This window comes from Zingiber officinale, chromosome 6B (assembly GCF_018446385.1).
Source record: "Zingiber officinale cultivar Zhangliang chromosome 6B, Zo_v1.1, whole genome shotgun sequence".
Classification (NCBI taxonomy): domain Eukaryota; kingdom Viridiplantae; phylum Streptophyta; class Magnoliopsida; order Zingiberales; family Zingiberaceae; genus Zingiber; species Zingiber officinale.
Window position 1 is genome coordinate 38,366,590 of NC_055996.1, and position 25,817 is coordinate 38,392,406.

The 25,817-nt window shown below is 37.2% G+C and overlaps 1 protein-coding gene across 1 annotated transcript in view; it reads left to right on the forward strand.

Moving 5' to 3' along the window:
* The window catches only part of LOC121990921, a 31,634-nt gene extending 11,465 nt beyond the window's left edge, over nt 1-20,169 (forward strand). The window contains exons 4-5 of the mRNA XM_042544970.1: nt 19,909-20,015; nt 20,095-20,169. Coding sequence (XP_042400904.1) covers nt 19,909-20,015; nt 20,095-20,169 — 182 coding nt within the window. The remainder of the gene's footprint in view (nt 1-19,908; nt 20,016-20,094) is intronic.
* Nucleotides 20,170-25,817: the final 5,648 nt, after the last annotated feature.

The window sequence follows — 25,817 nt, forward strand, 5'->3', positions numbered from 1 at the left end:
ATGAGAGTGGTGAACAGAAGGAACTAGAGCTTCAGACAGATCTAGTAGCAGATACCACAGCAGCCATACAGCAGATTCGCCAGAGGATAGAGACAGCACAGAGCCGTCAGAAGAGCTATGCCGATACACGACGCAGACCCCTAGAGTTTTCAGTTGGGGATACAGTTTTCCTCAGAGTAGCTCCCATGAAGGGAGTCATGCGTTTTGGGAAGAAGGGCAAGCTAGCTCCCAGATATGTGGGACCATACCTTATCACGAAGAGAGTGGGCAAGGTAGCATATGAGCTAGAGCTACCTCGGGAGATGTCCACAACGTATTTCATGTCTCCATGCTGAAGAACCATATTCCAGACGCCACCCAGGTGATTGAGCCCCAGTTGGTACAGGTCCGTGATGATCTCAGCTATGAAGTTGGCCTATTCAGATAATAGACCGAGCAGTAAAGAAATTACGGAACAAGGAAGTACCATTAGTCAAAGTCAGCTGGCAAAATCACACAGCAGCAGAGGCGACTTGGGAGACAGAGGCCAGCATGAGACAGAAGTACCCAGAATTGTTTTAAGTTCGGGGACGAACTTTTTATAAGGTATGGGGGATTGTAAAGCCCGAAAAATTCCCGAATTTATTTTAGAATTATTCTATGATTTTTCTGGAATTTTTAGATATTTTATCGGAATTTTTCGAGTAGCGGAAGTAGCAAAAATAATTAGAACCGCAAAATAACTTAGGCGGGAATCGAACCCGAGACCTATGGTGTAAGGGATAATGCTAGTAACCAGTTGAACCCAGCAGGGCCGTGCTGAAAGAAAGAGGAACCAATTATATTTATATTAGAGATGGGTTCAATAATCCACTTAATATAAATTAATTACTTAAGTTGGGTTTGGTTTAATTTGGTTCAGCAGCCCTCTCCTCACAAAACCTCACGCCACCTTCTCCTCTCAAACCCTCACGCCGGCGCCCCTCTTCCTCCTCCTTCTCACGGCACACCAAGCCCCAAGGGCCAAGGGAACTTCTTCCGGCGAGATCTTCGATACGAGGACGTTCCCCTTCGCGAGAAGAACACGTAGACGCGAGCGGATCGTCGCGAAGATCATCTCCACCGGAGTTCTAGCGAATAGAATCGTAAGAAATTATGAATAGGAGGTAAGAAACCCCTCACCTGCAGTATAATTGCTCTCGCTTGTTAGTTTTGGCGTTAGTTCAGTAATTTTACAGTTTTCAGTTTTAGGGTGTTCTTTTAGTGCACACCAAGCATTCGGTAGAATGCCCAGTTCAGAAGGATGCACCAATAGGCGTCCTAACAGCATGTAAAATATATTAGAAACATTTTATTTAGTTATTTATCAGTTATTACAGCTATATGGATCAGATATCCATTGGGTAGGCTCCCACAGTAGCCTCTAGGTTCAGATAACCTAGCTCTAGGTTCAGATAACCTAGAACAGCAAAGTAAAATAAAACAGTATTCAGTATTTTACTTTTATTCAGTTGGCACTGTACTTGGATCAGATATCCATGGGCTGGACTCCCACAGTCGTCCCTAGGTTCAGATAACCTAGTAACCTTGCTGGATTAGGAACTTGCAATCCCGGGTCTCGTAGGGATGCGCGTACAGTAAGTACAGTTGCCAGGGCCCAACAACATGTTTAGTATTTTCATCTATTATATGTATAGTTTTCAAATTTGAAACTAGTGAGGAGAACACTAATTTAGCTTTCAGTTCAGTCAGGTTCAGTTTACATGATTTGAGTTCATGTACAGATTTAGATATATGTATGACTAGTTCAGTTTCATGTTCAGTTTATATGCTATACCATGTTTCAGTTCCAGTTTATGCTTTGTATGATACCATGCCATGCTTGCATATTCAGTATGTTTCAAACAACATGATTTAAAAACCATACTCGCATCGTTGCATGTTTTTGTGAGGTAGATGGTTTCTTACTAAGCTCTTTAGCTTACAGGTACTACTTTTCTTATACTGCAGATACAGGTAAAAGGAAAGTGGACTAACGGAGGCTGGAGGACAATGCTATGGAGGTGTGTGTGTGCAAGGGGTTTGGAATAAAGATCCTAGGGGTCGAAACAGCTTAATTCCAGCATTTACGTTGTTAGTTTGTTTATAGTTTAATCCTTAGCTGGTTAAATGTTTTAATCCAGTAAAACTATGCACTATTCAGTTTGTTCAGTTTAGGACGCATGTAGGTTAATGTTAGATTGTTTTTCATGTATCTAGAACCTATGTCTGTGAGTTGTGGTACGTTCCAGTGCCTGAAAGTTCTGAAATCAGAAACTCTGATTTCGTATCAGAGTTGGATCAGTCTGCCGACCGATCCGTTGCAGTATCAGGATCCTGGATCGGTCAGCCGACCGATCCAGAGGCATATAGTATGCTACTGTATGCTATCTGATCGGTCGTCCGACCGATCCAGCACCGAACAGAGAGCATCCAGCGTTTCCAGGTGCCTGGATCGGTCTGCAGACCGATCCAGACACACCTGGATCGGTCTGCCGACTGCTGGATCGGTCCGCAGACCGATCCAGCAGGGCACAGAATCGTAGCAAGTTGATCGATCCGTGGATCGATCAGCAGCTAGCTGGGAAGTTAGTTCTGAGTCCCTAGCTCAGATGGGAGGTCAAGTATCCTCCTTAGCACATGTACACCAACCGGAAAGGGTCTTGAATCCTTCCTTATAACAGCATGGGTGTATCAGTTGTCAGATTAACCGAGTCAGTTAGTGAAATTTTATTTTACCCAGTTTTCCGCACAGTAGCTTCAGTAGTTAATGTAGCGATCCGGCTCACAGATTAGTACCCAGGAGTTGGGTCGTTACACCTATTCTGGATTGCCGAAATCACCCAAGCGAGCAGAGTCTGAGCGGAAGATCCGGACCAATGCGAGTGGAATCGGAGCAGAAGATCGGGACAGAAAGTCAACCGAATGTTGACTTTTGAATTCGGGTGCCCGGAACCCTTCCTAGCACCTGGAGCAAGTTTTTATTCGGAACGTGACGCGACGCATCCCGTTGTGACGAAGATAAAAAAATTTTCCTCCAGGCGCCTAGAATTCTTCTAGGCGTCCCGATTAGGGTTATAAATACAGTCTTAGTCCTAGAAGTTTAGACAGAACACTTGTGATTATTTTTCTTTCGATTTAGTTTTCTGATCTAGTGCTTTAATTGTTATAATGAGACTTTTCCGCCTGAAGGAGAATTTAGTGAGCGTTCAACTTTCTTGGATTAACAACCTCCTCAGTTGTAATCAAGTAAATCTCGTTGTGCCTCTTCCTTTTTTGTTTCTTATTTCATTTATGTAAGTGTATTATTGTTAAACTATAAAGTCGAGAAAGGTATTTTTGTGTTTTTGTTGTGCAGGCTATTCACCCCCTCTAGTCGATCGCCAAAGGGATCAACAAGTGATATCAGAGCCCAACAGCTTCAGGAGAACTAACCGTCGAATGAAGCACACGAGATGGCCGGACCGAGCATCTACCTACCAAAGTTTGAGGAGGAATTCACGAGTTGGAAGAAAAGGATGGAGGTATTCTTTAAAACATATTTTGATTTGATTTTAATAATGAAATTTGGTTTTGTAGCACCTAAGGGTAAAGAAGAATACTAATGGACAAAGAAGGAGTAGGTCGATTTCATGGCAAACTGCAAAGCAGAGTTCCATCTGCTAAGCGTTTTACCATCACAAGAAGTCAATCGGATCGGAGCCTTCGAGTCAACAAAGGAGCTCTAAGAGAAATTCCTGGAACTACACGATCGGAGGCGAAACTCATAAGATGGGATCTGCTCAAGAACTAGATCAGCAACATCAAATTAGAAGAAGGATAAACTGTTTGATGGAGTCAAAGAAAGAGAGCAACAAGCTAACGATATGGATCATGGTCAACCCACTCTAGATATTAATGATGATCCATTATGCATCAATGGAGGTCCAATTACAAGTGCTAAGGCTAGAAAGATGAAGGAAACATTTAATGTACTAATTGAAGATATGAAAGCTAAAGCTATCATTGAAGAAGGTTTGACCAAGAGCAAGTCATTCGACATAGTCAACCTAATTCAAGCTTTAGATGAGCTTAATTAGCACTTAAGTCTCATGTCTATGTAGTGGGGGTATGTAGGCTCAATTTAGACTCAATTTCTACTTTTATTTGGATTGTAATAAAGTCATAAGTTTAAAATGGTTAAGTAGTCTAATAGGCCTTTACTAAATGAGCTTTCTTTTGACCTTTTAGGATTTTTTGGTCACCTTATAGATATAAAAGTAAAGGGGGTGACTGTCACACATGTATCTTTGATATATTTTTCAATCTAAAGCACAGTGAGACTCTCACTTGTTGGTTCTTCATTGAATTAAAAATTATCAAGGCATTTCCTTGTAGCGTTCGAAGACTTATCAACCTCCATCCCAAGGTTACAGCGTCTACCATCTTCTATACTAAGGTTCATGTTTTTCTAAGCATTAGGTCGAGGTTCTTTTCATCAATTTTGTCGGTTTAGTTCTTTCTTTCTTCTTCCATTCGTTGTGGGTTCTTGAGATATCTTTTTCTTTGGATTCACATCATTTGGTATCAGAGCTTTGGTTTTTCTAAATTAATTTCGTTATCCTTTTTCTTTTGTGCTTGAATATTTGTTTATTTTGTTCAAAATTATCTACTTATCATCATCATCTCAATCTTAGTGAGTTTTAGTCATCTTGTTACTATAAAAAAGGTTGAAATTCAAAAAAAAAGGGAAAAAATATTTTCAGCAAAAAGAGGGCCGATAAAAAAAGAGAGGAAAAAAGAAGAAGGTGGGTATAGAGAATTGTTATTTTTATACTTCATTTTCCAATTCTGCATTTTCTTTAAAGTCTTGTTTAGTATACTTGCATCTTCCAATTTCGTATTTTCTTTAAAGTCTTGCCTAGTATATTCCACATCTTTTTTAAAGTTTTGCCTAGTATACTTACATTTTCCAATTCCGTATTTTGTTTAAAGTCTTGCCTAGTATACTCCGCATCTCCTTTAAAGTCTTGCCTAGTATATTTGCATTTTCCAATTCCGCATTTTCCTTTTAAGTTCTGCCAAGATTTAATTCTGGTAAATTTCGTTTTAGTCCTTAATATCAATTTTCAATTCTGCAACTTGTATTTTTATATCAATTCCTATCTTTTATCCTAATACCTTTGGGAGTTTAAATTAGTCAACGAACGCTTATAGGGAAATTGCCACAATTCTAATTTCTTTAAAGAGCTAACATTAGTGAGTTGAGTGATTGAGTGTTAACAGATTGCATTAATGGTGACAAGTGGAGAGGAAGCAAGACCTAGAGAAATACTTAAACAACAAGCCTTGAGACAATACTTGGAACGCATGGAAATCAGATTCAATCAAATTCTCGATAGATTAGAGAGACAAGATGCTGTAATTTTAGGATTGCAAAATAGCCAAGCTAGTAGAGTTCTTACATGAAATTCAAGGCAATATAATCGTGATGACAACAACGATGATGATGATGATGATGATAATGATGATGGCCTATCAGAGGACATTGATGATAGAGTTTCTAGTGGCAGATCTGGTCATGCTAGAATTAGTGGTAGAAGAGGAAGAATGAATAATTATGTTGATAGAAACTTGGGAAATATCAAGATGAAGATTCCTTCATTTCAAGGCAAAAGCGATCCAGACGTATATTTGGAGTGGGAAAAGAAAGTTGAATTAGTGTTTGATTGTCACAACTACTCTGAGGAGAAGAAGGTAAAACTAGCAACTGTTGTATTAATTGATTATGCTATTATTTGGTGGGATTAAATTATTCTAAGCAGGAGAAGAAACTACGAGAGACCCGTTGACACTTGAGAAGAGATGAAATCTTTTATGAGAAAGAGGTTCGTGCCATTACATTACTATCGAGATTTGTACCAACGACTACAAAGTCTAATCCAAGGATCCAAAACTATGGAGGAATATCACAAGGAGATGGAGATTGCCATGATTCGAGCCAATGTGGAGGAGGACCGAGAAGCAACCATGACAAAATTTGTATAAGGTTTGAATCCAGAAATTACAAATGTAGTGGAGTTGCAACATTATGCGGAGTTGGAAGATATGGTGCATATGTCCATGAAAGTTGAAAGGCAACTCAAAAGGAAGGGCTCAATCAAGCATGGTCAAAATTCATCCACTTGGAAATCTAGTTTGAATAAAAGAGATGATAAATTTGCATCAAAGAGTAAGACCGAGTTTTTGAAGAATAAAGATGCTGGGTCTCCATAGTCAAAGGTAAAGAACTTATCCAATCTTCAAGAAATAAAGATATTAAATGATTTAAATGTTTAGGAAGATGACATATTGCTTCATAATGTCCAAACAAAAGGATTATGCTTTTGAAAGAAAATGGTGATATTAAAACTGAGAGTGAGTCTGAAGATGATAATGTCGTGCACCATTGATGGAAAGTAATGTAGAAGAGTATCCTGTCGAAGGTGAAGCCCTTGTCATTAGGCATGCTCTAAATGTGCAAGTGAAGGAAGAAGATGAACAACGAGACAATATATTTCATACCCGTTGTCACATCAAAGACAAGGTATGTAGTATGATTATAAATGGGTGAAGTTGCACTAATTTTGCTAGTGCTATCTTGGTTGAGAAATTATGCTTACCTACCACTAAACATCCTAGACCTTATAAACTACAATGGTTGAATGATTGCGGGGAAGTTAAGGTCACTAAACAAGTGTTGGTTTCATTATCCATTGGTACGTATCATGATGATGTTCTTTGTGATGCAGTATTAATGCATGCAAGTCATTTGCTTTTAGGTAGACCATGACAATTTGATAGGAGGGTCATGCACAATGACTTCACAAATAAATATTCTTTTTAGATGCATGGTAAACTTGTAACTCTTGTACCATTAACTCCTAAGTAAGTATATGAAGATCAATTGAGGATAAAAAAAAGAGTGAAAAAATGAAAAATTGTGATAGAAAACAAATGAAAAAGAAAAGGAGTGTGAGAAAACAAAAAGTGTGGATGAGAGGAGTGAAAAAAAAAGAATGAAAAAGAAAAAAAAAATCTAGAGCAAGAGAGTAAAAAAGGGAGTTTTATACAAAAAAAAAAAAGAGGTTAAGAGAGCTTTTTATTCTCAACAGCCGATAATTGTACTTTTGTACAAAGAGGTTTATTTCAATACTAACAATCTTAACCCTTTTTTGCCTAGTGTTGTTAAATCTCTTTTACAAGAATTTTATGATGTCTTTCTTGAAGAAGTCCCTGATGGATTGCCACCACTTAGGGGGATAGAGTACCAAATTGACTTCATCCTAGGAGCAACCACTCCTAATCGACCAGCCTATAGGAGTAATCCTATGGAGATGAAGGAACTTCAAAAGCAAGTTGAAGAGTTGATGAGAAAAGAGTATGTCCGAGAAGGTTTGAGTCCTTGTTCAGTTTCTATTTTGCTTGTGTCTAAGAAGGATGGAACTTGGAGAATGTGCGTTGACTGCAAGGCTATCAACAAAATTACGGTAAAGTATCGTCATCCTATTCCTAGATTAGATGATATGCTAGATGAACTATATGGTTATTACATTTTCTCTAAAATTGATTTGAAGTCTGGCTATCATCAAATTCGCATGCGTGAGGGAGATGAATGGAAAATTTCTTTTAAGAGTAGGAATGGTTTGTACGAATAGTTAGTTATGTCATTTGTGCTAACTAATGCACCTAGTACTTTCATGAGATTAATGAATCATATTTTGCGTGCTTATATTGGGAACTTTGTTGCAGTATGTTTTGATGACATCTTGATTTATAGTAAGAATTTAGATGAGTATGTCAATCATTTACAAAAAATTCTACTTGTTTTGCAAAATAAAATATTGTATGCTAACATTCAAAAATGTTCTTTTTGCACTAGTCAAATAGAATTTTTTGGTTATATTGTTAGTGCTAAGGGAATATCCATTGATGAAGAAAAGCTTAAGGAAATTCGTGAGTGGCCAACACAAAAAATGATAACTGAGGTACCTTTTACGAGTTGGCAAGTTTCTATAGGAGATTTGTTAAAAATTTTAGTTCTATAGCTGCACCCTTGACTGAAGTTGTTAAAAATAATGTTGGGTTTCGTTGGGATAATGAATAAGTTGCATCTTTCAACTTACTTAAGGAGAAGCTAAGTTCTGCACCATTACTTGCATTACCTAACTTTGTTAAAACTTTCGAAATTGAGTGTGATGCATCAGGAATACGTATTGGAGTTGTGCTAATACAAGAAGATCGACCTCTTCCTTATTTTAGTGAGAAATTCAGCGGAGCAGTTTTGAACTATCCAACTTATGACAAGGAGATATATGCATTGGTGAGGGTTTTAGAGACTTGACAACATTACTTGTGGCTCAAAGAGTTTGTCATTCACACTGATCATGAATCGTTGAAGCATTTGAAGAGCCAAAGTAAGTTGAATAGACGTCATGCAAAATGGGTGGAGTTTAATGAATCATTCCCTTATGTGATCAAATATAAACAAGGTATGAAAAATATTGTTGTAGATGCTTTATCTCGAAGGTATACCTTGATCTCTACTTTGAACACTAAATTGTTAGGATTTGAATACATTAAAGATCTATATTCTAATGATCCTAACTTTGGAAATATGTTTGATGTTTGTGAGCATATTGCATTTGGGAATTTTTATAGGCATGAGGGATTTCTTTTTAGAGTGAATAGGTTGTGTCCCTAATTGTTCATTAAGGGAATTATTAATCCAACAAGCTCATGGTAAGGGACTAATGGGACATTTTGGAGTAAGAAAAACTCTAGAAGTGTTGGTAGAGCATTTCTTTTGGCCACACATGAAACGAGATGTAGTCAAGTTTTATTACATGTAGGCAAGCAAAATCTAGATCTTTACCTCATGGATTATATACACCTTTACCAATTCCTAGTGAACCTTGGGTTGATATTTCCACGGACTTTGTTGTAGGACTACCAAGGTCTAAACGAAGTATGGATTCTATTTTTGTCGTTGTAGATAGATTTTCTAAAATGACTCATTTTATTTCTTGTAGGAAAACAGATGATGCTAACCATATTGCTGATTTATTTTTTAGGGAGATTGTGTGGCGTCATGGAGTACCGAGGAGTATAGTTTCAGATCGTCATGTAAAGTTCCTAAGCTACTTTTGGAAGACATTATGGGGAAAATTGGGAATAATGCTTTTATTTTTTACAACTTGTCATCCACAAACAGATGAATAAATTGAGGCAGTAAATCAAACTTTATCTACTTTATTGAGAACTATAATTTAAAAGAATTAAAAAGGTTGGGAAGATTATTTACCACATGTTGAATTTGCTTATAATAGAGTTGTGCATTCTACTACTAATTTTTCACCTTTTGAAGTGGTATATGGGTTCAACCCTTTAACTCCTTTAGATTTATCATCTTTGCCTGTCTCTGAGTGTGCTAGTTTAGATGATATTAGAAAAGCTAAGTTTGTGAGACAACTGCATGAAAAAGTTTGATTGCAAATTGAAAAGAGGACTAAACAATATGCTACGCAAGAATATCATAGATCCATCATTATATTTGTGGAATAGAGACGAGTTAGTCTTTGATCCAAAAAATTCTTGAGCTTGTAACCAATTAGATAGTCGATGAAGTCATGCACGAGGAGCTTGTTGAAGACCATATAAGGGTTTTTTGAGTTGACAAGCAAGAAATAGAAATTGTGGATGAATGAAATTAGGTGGTTACTCTATAAATATAGTTTTCTCAAGATGAATATGGAGAAACGTATTTGAAATGTCTAATTGTCGTACAAGCAAATTAGAACTAATAACTATCGATAATAAAGTTTAACTGATGTAATTTTGATAACTGGGTTAAAAGTATCATTAAATCTTGATGCTTATGATGGAATGCCCATTTAGAGTCTACAACATTCATGGAGGGAGTGAGAGAAACTAGACTCCAAGTTCCATTGCGAAGAAGTGCATCAAATTTTGTAGGCATTGCACTACACCAATTTGGATCCTTGTTCGCTTATGTAAAATAAGTTGGTTCAATAGATTTTGAAGAGACCACTAGAACTCATGGAAGGGGATGTGGAGTTATCATTGGTGGACATCGTACATATATGTCACTCAAGGGAAGCATGCGTCGAGGAGGATTATCATCTGAATCACTTGTTGATTGTGACGAGGAAATAGACAGACATGGTGACTTTGATGATGGATTTGTATTATCTTTGACTTGTGAAGCTTCAGAGACTAGATCAACAATTTGTGGTGATTATGTATTAGAGAGTCCTGGAACAGAACCTAGAATGCCATCATTTCTGACAATATTAGGTGATATCAAGAAGGTGCCACCTGTATTTGGAGGAGAGATTAAAGAAGCTATTGAAAAAAAATAGAGACTCATCAAAAGTAACATATCATGAAATATAAATTCGTCCTGTTGCTATATGCAATCAACGATAACTATGGTATAACACATTGTAGTGAACGAGAGTCAAATTTGTGTTTAGAGTAGGGGTGTAACCATAGATAACATAACATGCGCAACAAAAAATTCGAAGGAAAGTGTAATAAGGAGTTTGATTATAAAGTTTTTCAAAAGGACACTTATGATTTAGCAATGGAGTACGAAGTCGATTTATTAGATATACGGCAGTGCTAACAGCTTCATTCCAAAATTTACGCAGGACTTATCCATGATGAAGAAGATCTAAGGTAGTTTCAACTATATGTCTATGTTTTCTCTTAGCAGAGCCATTTTATCCTAGAATGTGAGGATAAGAGACTCGATGAACAATTTCATAAAAGACAAGATGATGATGGAGAACTTGATATTCGCCTCCCCAATCAAAATGAAAAGAGAATATTTTACGATTAAAATATCATTCTAACTTGATTTTAAAAATTACAGAATATATCTAATAATTTAGATTTCCTTATCATAGGATAAAGCCAAGTATATTTACTAAAATGATCAATGAAGACGACATAATATTGGAAACATTGGTTAGACAAAATAGATGCAAGACCCTAAATATCTAAATGAATTATTTCAAATGTAAAATTAGAAATATGATCGGATGAAGAGAAAGATAGCTTATGACTTTTAGATTTCATATAGGTCCTAGGTAAACCATATCTATTGGTAATTGACTAAATAATGTGAATAGAAGGACGACCAAGTCAAGCATGTCAAGCTAATTTATTTGTATGTTCACCAACAAAAATTTTGATTGAAGAACTTTGAAGATAGTAGAGGTCATTTTTTATTCTCCCATAAAACATAATAGTATTTGTTCCTTTATCTTTTATAAGAGAATGATTATGATGAAACTCAAAAATGACATTGTTATCACTTATCAAGACAAAACTGACGTGTAGAGAGTAAATTTTTAATAAAGATGGAACATGAAAGACATTGTGTATGTGAAAAGTACAATTGGATAAATGAATCAATGTGTTTCCAAGATATATTAGCAATTTATGAACTTGAACCATCGCTTACTTGAACCGTATTTGAGTTATAATATGACATTACATCTGTAAGGATATTATAATCTGATGTGATATGATGAGTTATTCCAATGTCAGTATATCAATCAGTAGATAAAAACTCTTGGATTTTACCATGAGTAAGCACAGATGAAAGGACTTTAGGATATACTTGTAAAACAGTTAGTTGTCTTGAAGCTGCAGAACTACCAATGAAATTTGAGTCAAATCGTCTAAAACATTGAATACTAAAATGTCCATTTCTAAAATAAATTTGATATTTTCCCTAAGTATGTGATCAATCAAATCTTCTGGAGCATTAATTTCCGGTATGTCTAATGATGTGACAGATTTGACATTGTTTTTAACTTTATCTTTGGCCATGATGTTGTTGCTTATCTGACATTGCAAATAATTTTTTTTTAAAAAAAGAAAAGGTATGAGAAGGAGGGTGGTGTTGCCGAAGAAGATGGAACAATGATGATCTTCTTAATGACTATGGTGAGATTGAAAACTGTAAGGAAATAGGTTGCTAAACACGCAAACACGCAGCAGAAAAACCTATTTCCTCCAGAAAATCCATGCGAAGCGGAACAAAACTATATACTAAGTTTATATCTAAGAACATGATAGATTATACCTTTGTAGCATGCACACGATCTCCCGATAGCTCGGATCTCAGCATGATCAAGCGTCTGTGCCTCTTTCGGTATCCACACGAACAAGTGTTCCTCCGTTTGTCTCACAAACTCACAAAAATGAAGAAGAAAAACACTAGAAGAGGAAGGATAATGAAAAGTGAGTAAAAATGAGAGTAAAATGACTTAAGTATTTTTCATCCAATGAAAACATTTAATGCCATTAATGTTGGACCCCGTGGTAGTTTTGATGTGATCAACCAAGTTGGTTAGGTCCTGCTTTGTGTTTGATCCCTGTGTCTAAGTGTGCAGGAACTTAGGAGCGCAGGAAGTCGAGCGGAAGACGCAGCTAGTGAGAAGGACGGCACGGGAAGGGAGCCGACGGGCTCGGTGCGTCCGAAGGACGAGAGAGCTGCGGAAGAGTACACCGGTGGGCGAGAAGAACGTGCGCGGCGTTCGAGGGACATTAAGCAGGGGAGGAAGACTGCTCGAGGAGAAGGCCGGGAATTGGGTTCGGGTGAGCTCTATTTCGGTTGGCCGCAATCACCCAAAAGAAAGGAGCTTCGGAAGCCAAAGCGAAGAAGAAAAGGAGTCAAAAGAGGCTGGAAATTACTGTAGCAGAAAGTTACTGTAGCAGGAACTTGAAGGTGCCTTAAACATGCATTGAAGGTGCCTTCAACATTGAAGGCACCTTCATTGCTTGTTGAAGGCGCCTTGAGCCAGGTCAGAATGACCGTTCGAGCACCGGATAGAATTCTATCCACTCACCGAGCTGGAGGCGTCTTGGACCTTGTTGGAGGCACCTTGGACCCTCGGGATAGAATTTCTAGAGGCTATTTAAAGGCCCCTGGAGCTAGGAATTAAACAACAACTCAAGCAATCAATCGTGTAGCCATTCCTAGCAATAGTTCTAAGCTTCCAAAGTGTAAAAGACTTCTCCGCCTTCAGTAAAGGAGATTTTTTTTAGTGTGCTTCTCATTGCCCTGGATTAACAACCTCATTGGTTGTAACCAGGTTAAATTCCTGTCTTCTATTTAATTTCTATCTCTTTATTTGTTATTATTATTTTACTATTACTTTTCTGAGTTGAAATCCGAGGAGGGTATAGTTTATTTTTGTTTTCAGCAATTCACCCCCCTCTTGCCGGCCTCCGCTGCACCTACAATTAATTCCATTAATGAGCCTTAATGGGTATTCACTCTCCATTAAGGGTCATTTTGAAACTCCTCATTTTTTCATTCAATTTCAAAAATTGAATATAATGATTCATTGAATTTCAAAAATTCAATGAATGACTTCTCATTTATCCTCACTTAAGTCTAATTCAAGTATAACTCACTTGAGTGTAACTCAAGTCTAACTCACTTGAGTCTAACTCAAGTCTAATTCAATCGAGTTTTACTCAATTAATTCTCATGCAATTCAAATTTAATGAATCATCATTTCATTAATTTGAATTGACTTCCTCAAGTCTAGTTTGAATTGGACTTGATCAAATAACTAGATCCAATTGAGTCTAATTCAATAAATCCAATTCGGATTAGATTTAATCCAATGATTCATCATATAAACCCTTCTCCAAATCTACTTGTTCTTTGTGTGTGACCCAATAGGTTCTCGTAACGTTGGCAATGCACCCAAATCAACATTTAGATACATAAGCAATGAGTGACATCTAGTAAGACATCATTGCGACCCAAGTGATGAGAAGGTCAAGATCCGACCTAACCTGTCCGTGACTATTATCTTGTATGATTTGGTCCCTCTATCCTTGATATCTAGATTGATCAATGAGGTATAGACCGTGTCATTCTCTTATCAACCTTTGTGTTTCTTGATCTCTAAGTAGGCACACTCAATCAAATAAGCTCAATATCTCATACTGACTCATTTGAGCATGATCATGCTTTCTTTGTGTCCTACTAATCAAGGGGTCTACAGATATCGCTTCCGTCATACGGAAGGGATAGATCCCATCTACATCACTCACATCCCTCCGCATAATTCATTGCATACCCCGTGATCAAATTTATTGTCCACTTTGTTACAGGTGACGTTTGCTATATCAAAGTACACAACTCCTTATGTAGGGAACTGTAGTGACTTCAGGTCTAAGGACTATTCATACCAATAGTCATATGAGAATGTTTATGACACTCATATAACAATCCATGAAACATTCTTATGGCAAGTCATTCAGTATATATTCTTTAATATATATACCCATGTGTCAACCTGATATTTCATATCCATGACTTGTGAGATCAAGTCATCCGTTGACCTACATGCTAGTCTCAACGCATTAATATTGTCCTTGTATATTAATTATCGACTAGGAATAGTTAAGAGTAGTGTTCTCTACAATATCTCACTATCAATTCAATCAATTGATATACTGTAGATAAGAATCTACTATCCAAAGACATTATTATACTTATTTAAATAGCACTGAACTGAAATAAATATAATAACCAACTTTGTCTTTTATTAATAATGATATATGATATAAAATGAGCCTTTTACAATCATCTCATAATTGATATTAGGATTAATACTAATAAAAATCACTCTTCTCATTGCTTGCTACTATGAAGGAAGGAGGGAAAATATGAAGCTACTGTTTGGTGTGTTGTTAGGTGGCTGGAATTGAGGAAGAGGAGAGTAGATGTAATTGCTGTTGTTGAGAGGAGAAATACAAAAAGATTGGGAATAAAGAGACTGCAGGGATGGTGGGATTGACAGGAAAAAGCCATGCAAACGGAGGCGGATGCAGTTCGACGAAGTGAATATTCTGGTGAGAAGGCCCTGTTTGTTCTATTGCCTACCTGATGATATATCATCCCGTCGATACTCTACTATCTCAATGCCTCCACTGAGCGCCCGTCAAATCTGGTCAGCATAATGAAAACATGCAGGAGGATGAACTGATTAGGAAAGAATCCTCTAGTTCTTGAAAAGGTGACGCTGAAATCTATCTCTATCAGGGTTGAGAATTGGTTGCCTTAGACACATAAGTTCCATTGCATTTATGATGAAGCGTCGTAGCAAAGCAGAGAGAGGATTTTATGTGTCGGTGTTGTTGTTACGATGAAGGAAAAAAGAAGAGCAATGTTTTGATAAGATAAGAGATAATAAAATAAATTTACCCATGTAATATATATATATAGATTTGATGTGCTAGGCGACGTTTTGTGCGCGATCGTGAGTGACGCGCAGACGTGGCGTTGTCAGCTCGATTTTCCTACAAATAAAATATTCCTTTTATTTTCTCTCCCCTTCTGGCCTCTGGTCAAAATTTCAACTGCGGAAATTACCCAAATTAAAATCTCTCTCCCCCTCGCTCCTGTCGTCTCCCTCGCCGCTCACTCTCTCTCCCTCGCTCCCTCTGTCTCCAGCGTCCGGTCGACCTCGCGCTCCTGTCGGGAAAGTTTAATATTAAAATCTCCCTCTCCCCTTGCTCTCCCCCTCGCTCGCTCTCTCCTTCAACGTCCTCCGTCGAAACTCGTCCCTCGTCCCTCGCGCTCCCGGCGGGAAGGTTTCTCCGACGTCTTCAATCGCACAGCTGCTATGAGATCCTACCATCTCACTCCATTTTAATTTGTTAATCCACACCGCTATAGCCTACAAAAATTGGTCTATCATAATAGCTGAAATAATTGTATAAAGATGTACTGCACCTTTGCTTCGCTTCTAAACGTTGCATCAACTACTTCGCAGGAAATCGTCCTTGTAGCAGCTCATCTTGGATTGGTCGTTGTAGAAGGTAGGAAGGAATTATGCTACGACGTGGAAGGCCGACGGCTGCAACAACCGCCTGCTCTACGTTGGACCTTCCTTTGCTACGACAAGGTGTAGTAGCTACATGGAAAGGTAGCTACTACAACGTGTAGCAGCTAACTCTCCTTGTAGCTGCGACACCTTGTAGTAGCTAACTTGGTAAGTCATGTTTCTAGCAGCCCTATTTTCTAGCAGAGATTAACCCAGTATCCATAGTTTTCATATTGTGTATATCAACTTGATTCAAGAATCATTTTTGCTCAGTCTTTCCGTTGCTTCAGCGCCTTTGCTTTGCTTTCCTGCTACACCTTGCGAATGGCTACTTTGACTCATAACTGCTACACCTTGCAGCAGTTATCTTAGTAAGTCATTTTTCTAGTAGGCCTATTTTCTAGCAAAAATTAACCCAGTAGCCATATTTTTGTAGCAGTGTATCTTCGACTATATAACAGCTACACCTTGTAACAGCTACTTCGACTCATAACTGCTACACCTTGGAGTAGCTAACTCCCCATGTAGCTGCTATAACTTGGGGCAGCTAACTCATTTAGTCATTTTTTTAGAATCCATATTTCTGTAAAAAAGATTAACCCTAAAAATATTTAATTGTCGTGCCCCTATTTAAACTTGCATAAATAATGATTATAAATTTTTTCCGCTGCTGCAGCGCCTTTGCTTTGGTTTGTTGCGACGTGTTGTAGCAGTTACTTCGACTAATGACTGCTAGACCTTGTAGCAGCTACTTCGACTCATAACTGCTACACCATGTAGCAGCTATCTCCCTATGTAGCTGCCACAACTTGTGGCAGCTAACTCGGGAGGATATATGCTACAACGACGTAACATCTCATTCTTCGTTGACGCTTCACCAAGATGTAGACTCTGCATTTTTAACCAATAATTGATCATAGCAATCATAGTTTTTTAGATAGATCAAGTAAATGAGGTTTCTTACATTTCATTGTCAAAACAAATGCAGCACGGTGAAGTAGCTATTCGTCAGAAGCTGCTACACGTTGTAGTAGCTAACGGTCCAAATAACCTTTTCTTACCAATTACCCTTTTTGCAAATACTGTGCAAATATATATAGTGTCCAATTACATTTTTACCCTCATCGGATAAAGTTTTAACCCCTATACTCGCCGTGTGACAAATATTTTGAAGGAATTTCATTGATAGTTGATCGGTGCCCCACGGAGTCTTCCTCAATCAACCTAACTGCAACGATTTGTTTCTCATCTAAAGCTACACCTTCATCGTGAGTACTGTGGTAGGGTTTCTCATCCAAATCTTCGCCTCCATTGATAGGTAGAATATTTAGGGTTTTGAACCATCATTAGCTGCTACAATTGGGTTTAATGTCTTTAGTTCATTAATGATTGAGCGTTTTACTTTGAGCGAATCAAGCGTTTAAAAGACATGTTTATCTTTTCTGTCGTAGCTACTGTAGTTGAATTGCTGCAATCTAGGTAAACTCTATTGATTGATACGTTGTGGTTAAACTCTACACCACGATTGACTTCTCATTATTGTAGCAGCTACTTGACCTGAACTGCTACAACGTGATCAGTACCTATGTTGTATAATATACTAATCACATTGTACTACCTAAGAAAAAGAATAGACATTGTAATGTATCTAATTATGGTATAAAAATAACAGTTTCATGTATTAGGTATACAAAATTAAATGGCGAGCCAAAGAACTGCTACGTCCCGTTCATATCGCAAGAAAGTGTACTGGAAAAGTAACTACCCTCACTTTAAGGGGTTTATATCATCACTACACATAAACGACCGACAGATGGAGATGATCAATAGATCCCCATTTGCTTGGGCAGTAGCCATGCTTGAAATTGCAAATATTCGAAGCTTTATTCAAAATATGTTTGACAATTGGGACGTGCAAGCCAGATGCTTCATCTTTCATAATAAGGAGATTAGCTTCGCTAGGAATGATGCTTCATTAATTCTGGGACTCTCAGACCAAGGCGTTGAAGTAAATTTGCAACAGCATGCAGCCACCACCCCACTATTTCTTCAACACTTCCATAATGTGGAGTGTACACAGAAGGAGCTAGAGAACAAGATGGCCACCCTCAACAAACAACCTCCTTCTGCTAAATCTGATACTCTCTTTTTCCAATTATTAATATTGTATTTCTTTGTTACTATTTTATTTACTACTACTAGTAGTATATCTAGATTACTAGTACAATCACTAATAGATTGCGTAAATGATTTTACCAATTTAGGAAGATATAATTGGTGTAAGGTTGTATATGACTATATCAGCCCACAGCTGGGGGCCATTGGTCCGATGCTTTCATAGAGGCCAAAACCAGAGGGCCTTGTGGGAAATCAAGCTCCCATGGTAAGAGGGTTCACACATCTCCTTGTTGTAAGTCCCTAAATATAATGATAGTCTCATAAGATTTATGCATCATATTTAAACAATTTTTATTGTATTACAGGTTTGGATGTGTGAACATGTCAGAATAATGGATCCTTACAGACAGCATGTCCTTCCAAGAATATGCAGATGGAAGTGGTCAGGCTCCCGCGTTGAGACAATAAAGTCTAGGATAACTGAATTACCTCCTGTAAAAATAATTATTGATTTAAGTCCATCGGACCTAGAGACACACCTGCTCTCAAATGATTCCTTAGAAGATCTTGTAGAGAATATTGATCAACAAATTGCAGAGGGGATTTTACAATTAGCTGCTGAGGGAAATTATGAACAAATTCCAGAGCAATTTACTAAACAGGCAGCCGATGCTCAGGGAATTCCCCACCAAGTTCCTGCATAGGCAGCCGAAGCTTTAGAAAAACCTGAACAAGTTATTGAGATATTAACTCTAGAATATATTCAGGAGAAAGAGGCTTGCACAAATTTTCAAGCAAGGGAGGTCGAAATTTCTCGACTGGAGTATATGGTTGAGGGCAAGGACCAGATAATTGCCCAAATGAAGACCACAATTAGTGAGTTAATTTAGGAGAATAAAAAATGTGTCAGTGATTTTGAAACTTTAATAGATTTCCATGGCAAAATGATTGAGGAAAAAGACAGAATTATAATTGTAAAAGATAAAATTATAGCAGAACAAGAGGAAAAAATCAAAGATCTTCAAAGTCGGTTGATTGCCAAAGATATAGTGGCATTACCTGCTAAACGACCAATAACAAGGGAAAAGAGGAGTGCTAGAATGAGATTCCCACCCCCAACTACAAAAGAGATTAAGTTAGTGCCATTGGCCAAAAGAATTTAAAAAATCACTTTCCAAGATGATCATGAGCAAGAGATTGCTAAGGGCAGTGGAGAGGAAATTATTGAAGTTCCTGGTAAAGTTCAAGAGGCTCGTGACTCATCTACTGATGTAGCGGCCACAACTTCATCATCTAAACGCTTGCATGCGCTTGTCAAACACAAATATAAAATCATGAAGGTACGATTTAGGTTGGTTTAATCTTTTGTCTTTTACTCCTATATCCCATATAATTAGTCTCTCGCTGAAAAATGTTCTCTATGTATTTGTTCAGCAAGCGAAGTCATATTTTAAGAAAACCAAAAATGATGTGGTAGTAGAGGCATTGCTGAAACTGAGTCAGCTCAAGTGAGTTGAAAGTTTGTTGAGTTACACATTGACCGTAATGCAATTATATGATGGATTATATGTGTATAATTATATTGGTAACACAAGGATAAATTACTTTAGAAGTGTATTATTATTTAATTGTAAAACAAACATTTCATTTTGTTGAATAAATAAACCATAGTAGATATAGAAGTTGGTATGACACATATAATTTCCATAACTGCTCCAATTGTAGTAGCAATAGACACTATTGTTGTAAACACATAATTTATGGACATGTTTTAATTTTTTATGTAGGGCTACGACAAAGGCAATATGGTCCAATGGAACAATTTTATTGGATATGTCATCTTTCCTATGTGTTTTTGATTGGACTATAGGCATAGATGGTGATTACATCAACGCACATTTTGCAATCATTGAAGAGGAAGCCAAAACCTTTGGCATACCATATTGGCCATCTTTATTTTGTGCTGTTGGATTTGTTGTGAGTATAATGCCAACTCCTACTACCCAATTTTTTATTCTCAATATATTCCTTTAACAATACTTGTTTACTGGCACAGGAAATGTTTGAAATGTTATCTTATGAGGCATTTGGTCTATCAGCAAGCACTGACACTGACAAGCCAACCACTTAGGTATATATTCTGTCCATTAAATAATGCAGATGATCACTGACACCTACTTATAATAGACCTCCAAGAAGCTCAATACATGCATTATAACTCCCTTGAATCCTCAGAACTATACACATCAAAGTTTCAAAATTTTGTGAGTACCTGCCATGTTGAGTAAATCATAATCTACTGGATGTATGTGTATAATGGTTACAAACTTCATACTCGTGCAACTTGATTTTTTTTTAAAATATGGACCCATCCTACTATGAAATGTGGTATCGAGGGCTACATTCTTTAATATCAAGAGACTTTGAGGTATCTACGATCCCGGATCCAACACAAGTAAAATCATAAGTACATCTGTTTAATTTTTATACATCTTCATACTTCCTCTAGCAATTATAATATTAACAGTGTAAAATCAACTCTATCTTTCAGGTTAGATTGTGAATTTTTTGTGATGCGATACGCCGAGAGTTTAAAGTACCGAAGGCCAACAGATTTTGGACAAGCTGGAATCAGAGAATTTAGTTTTCATGTTGGTCATAAAATTTTTAATATCAAACACTGGATTAATGACAAGGTGGGGGTATAAACGTATTGATACATTGATTGTAAAGGTTTTCTGATTCCCATAAAGTTAGCCTATGTTGTGTAAATGTTTTATAATATACTGCTGACAATGCCTTGCGAAGCTAATACAGGGCATAGCAGCCAAAGATTAAGTATATGCTGACAGATTGTGATAGTTAATCGGCAGTAGCTGCTATAACGTATTGCAGTCCATCAGCAATAGCTGCTATAAGGGACAAACAAAAGCTGGATTATTCTAATATAAATCACCGGTAAATGTACTGTGAAGCTGCCTAGTCCACCTTGTAGTAGTTAACTGTAGGTGCAACGAAGGTCGGCAAGAGGGGGGTGAATTGCCTGAAAAAAATAAAGTATACCCTCCTCGTCTTTCAACTCAAAAAGATTGTAACGTCGGAAAATTTCCAAATAAATTATTAGAAATATTCTATTATTTTCTGGGAATTTTAGGATATTTTTATGGAATTTTTGGAGTAGCGGAGGTAGCAAAAACAAATAGAAACGTAAAATGGTCTAGGCGGGAATTGAACCCGAGACCTATGGGCCCTATGCCTTATAGAGGACTCTAATAACCAAGTGAACCCAGCAGGGCCGTGCTGAAAGAAGAGGGAACCAATTATATTTATATTTATGTTGGCCGAATTAACCACTTAATATAAATAGGAAACTTAAGTGGGGATAGGTTTTACATGTTTCGGCAACTCCTCCTCAATCCTCACGCCGCCCCCTCCTCTTCCTCACCTCACGGCAAACCAAGGTCCCAAGAGACCTAGGGTTTCACTCCTAGAGACGTAAGGGCACCTTCCGGCAACAACTCCGGCACGAGGATGCTCTTCTCCGTGAGAGGAACACGTAGACGCGAGGAGATCAAGGAAGGGATCTTCTCCACCGGAAACCTAGCGTTTAGATTTGTAAGAAACTCTGAGCAGGAGGTAAGAAACCCCTCACCTGCAGTATAAGTAGCTCTTTTCGAGGTTTTACGTATTAGTTTAGTCGTATGCAGAATTTTAGTATGTACGGTGTGAACTAGTGCACACCATATGTTTGATAAAATGTGTAGCCCAGTTAAGTGCTACCATAGGCATTTTAATAGCTCAGTAAATGCAATAGAAGCATTTTTACAGCATGTTCAGTTTTATTATAGCTTTTATCAGACTACGGTCCAATGGGTGGGCTCCCACAGTCGCCTCTAGGTTCAGACAACCTAGTTCTAGGTTCAGATAACCTAGAAATAGCAAGATAAGAAAAATTCAGCTATAACCAGTATTTTATTTTCAGCAGTGGCACTGTACTGGACTAGATGTCCATTGGGTTGGGCTCCCATAGTCATCCCTAGGTTTAGATAACCTAGTAAGCCCTACTAGATTCGGAATTTGCAACCCCGGGTTTAGTTAGGGATGCGTGCACAGCAAGTACAGTTGTCAGGCCCATCAACAACATGATTTTGTATTTTTATCTATTTATGATAAATAGTTTTCAAACTTCACGAATTAGTTATGTGAATGCAGTGCAGCTTTAGCATTAGTTTGATATTAGTTCAGCTCAGCTTTCATTTCAGTTTAGTTTTCTTATGGATTCACATGATAGTTCTATGCTTAGTTTTGAATGTCATGTATTGTATGTGATTATGTCATGTTTTAGAATCCATGTTTAGCAATGTCAGCATATATTTCAAATAGCATGTTTTAAAAGCATAAATTGCATCGAATGCATGTTTTGTGAGGTAGATGGTTTTTTACTAAGCGTAAGCTTACAGATAAGTCTTTTCCTTATACTGCAGATAAAAGTAAAGGAAAGATGAACTAGCGGAGGCTGGAGGACAATGCTACAAAGATCTGTGTGGGCAGGAACTTGGAATGAAGACCCTTGGTGTAACACCCACAAAATTATAAGATAAGTATATGGGTATTATTTGTTTTAGAGCATAAAAGAAGAATCAAAGAAAAAGAAATAAGAGAAATAAAAAAAAAGAAGAGGTGAAGGTTTGAACCTTGAACCTCCCACCAAGGATAGAAATAAAATTATGTATGATAACCACTAGGATAATGAATAACATGTGAAAGGGAAAGGATAGAAATTATAGTTAAAAGTAAAGATATAATTTAGTAAGGGAACAAGAGAAAAATCAACTAGTTTTCTTCCTCTTGTTTACCTCTTGGTTAAGAAAAGGAGAAGCAAAAGACAAGTTGTCTTTCTCCCTTTTTCTTCTCTATTTTCGTGGAGTTTAAAGAGGATAATGAAGAGAAGAGTTAAGGGGAAGGAATGAGGACATCTTTTCATTAAAAAAAAAATTATATACATGTATGCATTAAGGAGGAAGGGAAGCAAAGTTCATCTTTGTAACTTCCACTCACTTAGCATAAAAAGGAAAGGAACTAAAGGATTTCATTTTTTTTCCCTTCTCCCCCACCTTTGTCGAGACTAGCATCCTCCTCCCTCATCTCCACAAGCCAAGTTTAGGTTTCTCCCTAAGAGAAAACTAAACTACAAGAAGGAGCCTTCAAGGTGTACTTTTCCAAGCAAGAGAAATCGAAAGGAGTGCTAGAAGAAGAAACTCCCTATTTCCTCTTCACCAAGGGTACCATTTCTTAAGGATTAACAAGTGAACATTAGGTAAGCTTCCCCTCACCTGTGGTACAATAGTTTGTATGGTTTTCCATGGAGATAGATCGCTTAAAAACTTAAGTTTTGTTTTAAGAAAATTCGGTCAAAAACAAGAAGAAGAGTTTAAGGAAGTTGTAATTAGATATGCTTTCTATTTTTCTTGTGATATGTATTTTATGTAAGAAGTTAATCTATGGTTTTCATGCTAGAATAATTAATGAAAAAAATTAGTTTCATGATTTACATGTTTCGGCCACGCATGAACAAGAAGACTAGGTAAGTTCAAGACTCAAACTAAGCATGTTTCCTTATTCTTTTGGTTATGTACCCTATGATAATGAGGTTGTTAACTTTTCTCTTACTTGTATGTTGTTTGAAACTCCATTTACATGCTCATGAATATTCAGCCAAGTAAGGAGTAAAGGCCTAGGAGAGTTTTAAACCTAAGACCAAGCATGCTAAGATTTTTCCTAAGACAAGACATGAAGCTAAAATGTTATGCCATGATTGTATGTTAGTTATGAATCTTATTTCATGCTTATGAAGGTTCGGTTATGATGAGAGTTGAAGTCTAGGAAAATTGAAACCAAGGCTAAGAGGTTCATGACCTTCTTGATAAAATAATATGAAACTAGTTGATGTGTTATGGTTGCTTGCTATATAGAATTTTGAATACATGTAACTTTCGGCCACATTGGGTTTTAAAGCTAGTACGTGTAAGTGTTTAACTAAGTTTACTCATGTTGTTCCTTATTATGAAGCCATGAAAATTGTGTAGGGTTTCCATGCTCTTATGCCACTAGAAACTTAGTTTCATGCTTGTTAAGTTTCGGCCACTACAAGTTTAAAGGGCCTAGAGAAATTTGAATCCAACTTATATATGCTTATGATGTCCTTGAGATATATGCTATGAAATGTAGTTGTGGTTCCCAAGCTCTTATGTCACTAAAAATCTAGTTCCATGATTTACATGTTTCGGCCACTACAAGTTTAAAAGCCTAGAGAAATTAGAACCCAACTTATATATGCTTATGATGTTCTTGTGATGTATGCTATGGAATGTAGTTGTGGTTTCATACTCTTATGCCACTAAAAACCTAATTCCATGATTGTTAGGTTCGGCCACCTTGAGTTAATGGGTCTAGGAAGTTTGAAATTTGAAACAAATATGCTTATGTTGTTCCTTATGAAAATGTATAAGATATTGGCTTAAGATTCAACACTTCCATGCTACTTGTAACCTAAGATGAGCCATGCTAGGGTTCGGCCATGATAAGATTAGGAGCTTAAGGGACTTAGAACCCAAACTAAACATGCTTAAGTAGTTCCTTATGAAATATGATATGATATGAGTTTAGGGTTTACATGTTGCATGTTGCTTAGAACTTGATTTCCCTTCATGAAAGATTTCGGCCATGAAAGAATTAGAAACCTAGGAGGGCTTAAAAATTTAAGTTAACATGCTTATGACCTTCCTTATGCTAGTATGTGATGATATCATGAGATGTTTGTGTTTGTATGATTGTCTAGAGATCATGCCTCTACTTATGACTTTCGGCCATATGGGTTTAGTGACCTAGATGTACCTCACATGCTATGAATGAATCAAGAGATGTTATGTAATGAATCCATGAATGGTTGTCTTTTATGATAAGTGATATGTTCTTTCATGTATGCTTATGACCCATGTATGTGCTATGTGCTAAAAATATGCTTGTTTTATGATATGATAAAATGATATGTTCATTATACAAGCCTATGATTCATGCATGTGCTGTGTGCCCATATGTGCATGCTTTATGATATGATAAGTGATATGTCCATGATGTATGCCATGATTCATGCATGTGCTGTGTGCCCAAATATGCATGCTTTATGATAAGTGATACGTTCATGATGTATGTTATGATTCATGCATGTGCTGTGTGCCCAAATATGCATGTCTTTATGATATGTTAAGAAATATGATATGCATGAAATGATATGAACTAAGATATGTAAGACATGCTACTTTACTTTATGTATGGCTTGTACCAAGGGTGAGCTCCATAAGCGCCCCGGGGTCAATGGACTAAGAAACGGGGCTCGTTAGGGATGGGCTCCTAAGTGCCCCTAGGTTGATGGACTAAGAAACGGGCCTAGTATGTATGCCTTGTAGGGTTCAAGACTTGCTACCTTGGACCTACATAGGACGCGCGCATTTATGTATGTGGTACAAGCCGGGGCCCCAATCATGTTGAGATTATGTTTAAGTATGTATTGTATAAGTTTTCAAAAGACATGTTGCATATGTTGCAAGATATATGTTAGGAGTTTACCATGCTTATACCTTATGATTATGCCATAATAGTTATTGATGATGTTATGCTATGATAGGATATGTTTGATGATCATGTTATGTTATGCCATGATACTTTATGTTATGTTACGATATGCCATGATATACTCTTGACATGATACATTTGTCTTTA